The following is a 5,373-nucleotide window of genomic DNA, read 5'->3' on the forward strand; positions in this document are numbered from 1 at the left end:
GTGTAATATCGGTAAATATCAGTTATCAGCCATAACAGCAATAATTATATCGGATATCGATATCGGTTGAAATTTTCATATCGGTGGAACCCTAATTTTGATTTCATAGAAATGCTTGTCAGTACGTATTAACATATCAGACAAGGTACAGGCATCTGCAATGATGTTAGCAGGCAGAAGCTAACCAATAAAAAAACTAATATTAAGAGCAATTCTACAGAAATCTATTCATAATGTATTGTTTACATCGACAGCCTTCCATTATACCAATATAATACTCGTACCACAGCGGTCAATCTCAGAGATGCATGTGACGCCTCTAGTCAATGCACCTCATTGGGTGTTACCCCTGGCATCACAGTGTGGAGGYCCATAGGGTCTGACTTTAGGTTGCCACTGGTAGTGATTCTGGGATTCTCATAGCCTGTCACCATGTCAGTGACCTCCTGTYCACGTCTTACCCCTCCTGGTACAATCATTTAACAGGACAACACCTATCTACACATGTCACGTGGGTCATATCCATAGTTCCTGTGGCCACCGAGGCCCCACAATCTTTCCTTAGCTAACTCATAGAGCACAGTATGGCTGGCATCGTTCTGGTCCACACAATGCATCCAATATCACAAAGAATGATGACCCTTTGGTGGCYCAGATGTGGTTTGCCAGAGGTGGTCCATGCATGGGCCAGGACCACATAAACCAAASCACAACTGGGCCAGTTGTGGCATGCCATTTTAATTGCAGTGCTGTACCCCACTGACATGGAACCAGCTCTGTACCCGCGCAGCCACCTCAGTTATTTATTGGATCTATGTTGTCACTGTAATACAGACACGATTTGTCCATATGTCATTTCCATCACCTCATCTGGGTTCTAGACTTCAGCAATAGTGAGAGTAATTAACTTSATGGTCTTTAAAGGCTTTAAGTTGTATTTTAAACATGAGAGTTAATTAGCTTTAGTGCGACATGACAAACTTACCCTATAATGTCCACCGTGTCCTGTGATCCCCTCACACTGCTGTCAACAGAGAGACTAAGACAAAAAAAAGGYGCATAAGATTGTTTTATTTACCGTATTTTATCAAAAGAGAAAATTTGATTTCTGTTACTACACCAACAAGTATATTTGTCTATTTAAAAAGTATGTAAATGTTTACTGGGAGCCATTTTTTAAGCTATTCTTGATACACACCGGTTAGGTCTGTCACGAGAAGCTGGTCCTTCCTGAATTAAAACACACACACACACACACACACACATAGTGAGATTGACAAGCTTCATTTTCACCTCTTTAAGGCAGCCAATCAGTGCAGTGCAGACATCAATAAAGGGGCAGATGCTCCAACAAGAGACGGAGCAAAGACCCAGAGGTGGAGAGGTTTAAAGGATTCCAGAGTACAACACAGCTCGACAGGAAGTAAGTGAGAAACAAGCATGATAAAAACCCAAATTATTACATKTACCAGATGTGGCAGTTTTATGGCAACTTTAAGATTCTTGAACCCCTTCTTTTTTTCAGGGTTGCTTAGGTCTTCAAAAGGATGGACGGCTTTCCATGACTTGAGATACTGAGACATTCGGAGAGATGCMCGCTTCTTGGTCTCTTCTGTTATAAGCCTGTTGACCTGAAATTACAGCAAAGTTTACTGAAACTTTGAACATCGGCTTTGTTTTTGTCAAGGTGAATTTTGTTTTAAATCAAATGACAATGTGCAAAAGTCATGCTGTTTAAGRAGAAATTAGTCTAAATATCTGCATTGGATACAATTAAAAAAATGTACAAGTCCTACAGTCGTGCTGACACCTACTGCTTTAGGCCTCTGGGAAATATTGTGTGGCTTGTTGGGGTCAATCACAAGGTATGTTTTTTTCCCCTTAAGATGAGGGTTACGACTTTCTCCATTCCCATCTTCCACCTCGTATTTTCCATTCAGGTGCTGTAGTGTTTCCTCCGTTATGTGGACGCGCCTTTATAATACAAACAACAACACAAAAACTACCTATAAAAACGTMTTGTAGCTAAATACACAGAAACCGTTTATTGTACTGTTTTGAGAATACAGTCGAACCAGGTCAAAGTTCAACCACTAGAGGTGGATAATTTCTTACCCAGGAACACCCCCYGACTCCATCTGATTGGCCAAAGTGGCATCATCTGACCACACGTCATACTGCCACTTCTGCAGGCCAATCACACCCGAGAGCACGTTACCAGTGTGAACGCCAACTCTCATGTTGATGTCCACCTCCGTCACCTCTCGCAGGTCGCTTTAGAGAGACAAACGCTGTTAAAATCAGAGCGCAGTGTTGAAGAGTCTCATGCTAATGGTTTCAAACAGCTCGACAGGTTTAGGGGTATCCATCCATCCATCCATCCATCCATCCATCCATCCATCCATCCATCCATCCATCCATTTATCATCCATCCATCCATCCATCCATCCATCCATCCATCCATTTATCATCCATCCATCCATCCATCCATCCATCCATCCATCCATTTATCATCCATCCATCCATCCATCCATTTAACCATCCATCTATCCATCCATCCATCCATCCATTTATCATCCATCCATCCATCCATCCATCCATCCATCCATCCATCTATCCATCCATCCATCCATCCATCATGCAAACTCCACACAGAAATCCCCAGGTGACCCCACTCTATCAATAATTTCAGGTTGGGCAAAATTCTATGGATTGCCTACTTCCAAGTCAAAAAACTTCATTCAGCTTTCCTGTCTTTTTATTTTCTTCTTCCTGTAGATTTTTTTGGTTCTTGTCAAATAATTTCAGGCATGAGTCAAAGAAGTTTGGGGGTCTCATGTCTGTTTGGCGTGATGAGAGACCAGAGGGTGGATTCAGGCATTTTCTCCATAAATCTGCCCAATTTTTGTAAAATAATTATCATAAATGATTTTATTTGGCCTATCAACACAATTTAAAAACTGCTGCATAGTTTGTCAAATTTGTACTTTCGACACAAAATGCTACGGAATCATAGCGAGTGTATCTTTTCCACTAGAGTGATTTAAATCAGTCATGTGACTAGGACCTGCCAGGGTTCAGGGACTCATCGTCATTAATCGTTACACCACAATTAATCATGATTAATGTCTTTTGCTAATATCGCMCAACCCTACRTAATACAGTATGAACAGTGTAGTAAACAACATTAAAACGTGTTAAAATGTGYCTTTTATTTTGTGYATTCAAACTGTTCTCAAATTGTTTTCTAAAGTACCACAGGTGGTACACAAGAGCCGTTTAGTGAAGAGGTGGGCCACAGAAGAAACTGGGACTGTTGTAAAGTCCTGGACCAACAGGTTTGACTAAATACAGATAATTTATTTTTTTAGAATAAAAACAGTATTTGTCAGCTAATAGTAAGCATCTAAACTGGGCAATAAAAACTGAACCAGTCATAACAATAATTTTAACTTTAAATCTGTTCCTGTTCAGGGTCATGGGGAATTGGAGTCTACCTCCTGTGGTCTTTGTGTGAGAGGGGCACATACAGGGTCACAAAAACAAGGCAGTCAACCATTCACACACTCTTTTAGGAGCAGTTTTGAGTTATCAGTTAACCTACCCTGCATGTTTTTGGATTGTGAGAGGAAACCAGATTAGCTGCACCTTTCAACCAGGGTTAGGGTTGGGAGTTTGGCAAGTTTGCTCATTTATGCCAAATATAAATATAAACTTGTACTACTCTTTTACATGAACAGAGTAAAAACATTTTTTTTGTCAACTGCTGTTTCTTGAAGTGTTTAGTCTTTTTTTGTGGTGGCACTAAGAAAACTTAGAAGCATCTGATGTATTCTTCACTACACTTTATGTACCAAACCTTTAGGTTACAGTTTGCTACATTTACATGGACCGTTCCACCTCTATGAACTATGATGAAAAGGTGCACAGAACTGAGTCCAAACCGAGGCTCAGTCCAAACCTTTGAAAGTGATTTTTAAAAAAATATTTCCTTCTGTGACTGATGTAGCCTAAAAAGGCTGATAATTATTTCAAGCATCTAAAATTATTAGTTATTATTATTGTATGCATTTAAATGCATTAATAGTGAGTTCAGATTTGTTTTCATTTTCAAAGCTGCAAGGGAATTGAAAAAAAAGGACACAAAAAGTTGGCAGTTCTCCCAAAACAACAGCCACAGATCAGATAAATAAAGAAACTGACTTGATGGCAGTGCACATGTCCAGCCCCATCTGAACACAGTTCTCAGCGTGGGTGGAAATGGGGTCCGGCAGACCGGACACACAGTAGTAGCAGTCACCCAGGATCTTGATGCGAAGACAGCCGTTCTTCTGCACGCACAAAGAAACGGAGACGTTCTGCAGGGTGGATATTACAAAACTGACGCAATAAAAAGCCCAAAGAACAGCTTGAGTGGTTTCTTGAACAAATGTTGACATTTTACCTTTGCGATCTCATCAAATTTGCCAAAAAGCTTATTGAGAACAGAGACCAGTTCCTCTGGAGAACAGGTACTGGCCAGCTTTGTGAAGCCCACRATGTCTGCATACAGGATGCTACACAAACACATACAGAAATTACACAYGCTCATTTAACAACACAAAAATATACAAAAACAAACGTGACATCAACTAAATAGATTGTGGGTTAACTTGGCAGCATGGTGGCTCAGTGGTTGGTTACAGGACGATTCCTCAACACTTCACCACAAATGAAGATCCTGTTTGCCTTCAGGACCAGGCCTCCATGCAAAAAAGATCTCTGACCTCAAWGAGATTTTCCTGGATAAATAACGGTAAAATAAAATAAATAAAGGGCTATAATTCATTTCTTCATCTTGCTCGGTCACTCAGTAAAGACAGCCTGCTCTTGTAAGATTTCCACAGGTTCCGTACTCCTTCCATTTCTTGATTTATCAGAACTCCTGGGAATGATTAGAACCATGGAAATACTTTTGTACCCATCCCCTGACATGCACCTTTCTATGATCTTTTCTCTTAGTTCTTCTGTCTTCATAGTATAATGATAGACAAAAATATTGATTAACCAGTGCAGAGACATTTTAGACACTGGTGTCTTCAGACACCTCCACTGCCTTCAGGTGATCTCCATCTCACTAACTGTGAAACAACTGGAACCAAGTGGTTGGACCTGTGTTGAATTAGGACAGTTGTTTTAAAGGAGGTGAATATTTGTGACCCATCACATCGAAACGAGGATTAAGTCCAAAAGTGGAATATGGAGAATTAGGCAAATATAGTGTTTTGACTAAAATGTTAACAAAAATTGCATTTTGTCAAAATATAATGAATAAATGCCTTATTAATGTATCATTTGAATGAACTGTCTGAAATATAATCATAAAACAAAAAA

The 5,373-nt window shown here is 39.9% G+C and overlaps 1 protein-coding gene across 3 annotated transcripts in view; it reads right to left on the reverse strand.

The window, feature by feature from the left end:
* LOC106527078 (adenylate cyclase type 4) overlaps nt 1-5,373 on the reverse strand; it is a gene marked incomplete at its 5' end in the record, with an annotated part of 47,042 nt that overhangs the window by 22,850 nt on the left and 18,819 nt on the right. For all 3 annotated transcript variants that reach the window (XM_014021842.1, XM_014021841.1, XM_014021840.1), the window contains 7 exon segments: nt 986-1,039; nt 1,199-1,230; nt 1,470-1,631; nt 1,815-1,974; nt 2,116-2,274; nt 4,204-4,331; nt 4,445-4,556. In XM_014021842.1, the coding sequence (XP_013877296.1) occupies nt 986-1,039; nt 1,199-1,230; nt 1,470-1,631; nt 1,815-1,974; nt 2,116-2,274; nt 4,204-4,331; nt 4,445-4,556 (807 nt within the window).

The sequence above is a fragment of the Austrofundulus limnaeus genome, unplaced genomic scaffold, assembly GCF_001266775.1.
Source record: "Austrofundulus limnaeus strain Quisiro unplaced genomic scaffold, Austrofundulus_limnaeus-1.0 Scaffold307, whole genome shotgun sequence".
Lineage (NCBI taxonomy): Eukaryota > Metazoa > Chordata > Actinopteri > Cyprinodontiformes > Rivulidae > Austrofundulus > Austrofundulus limnaeus.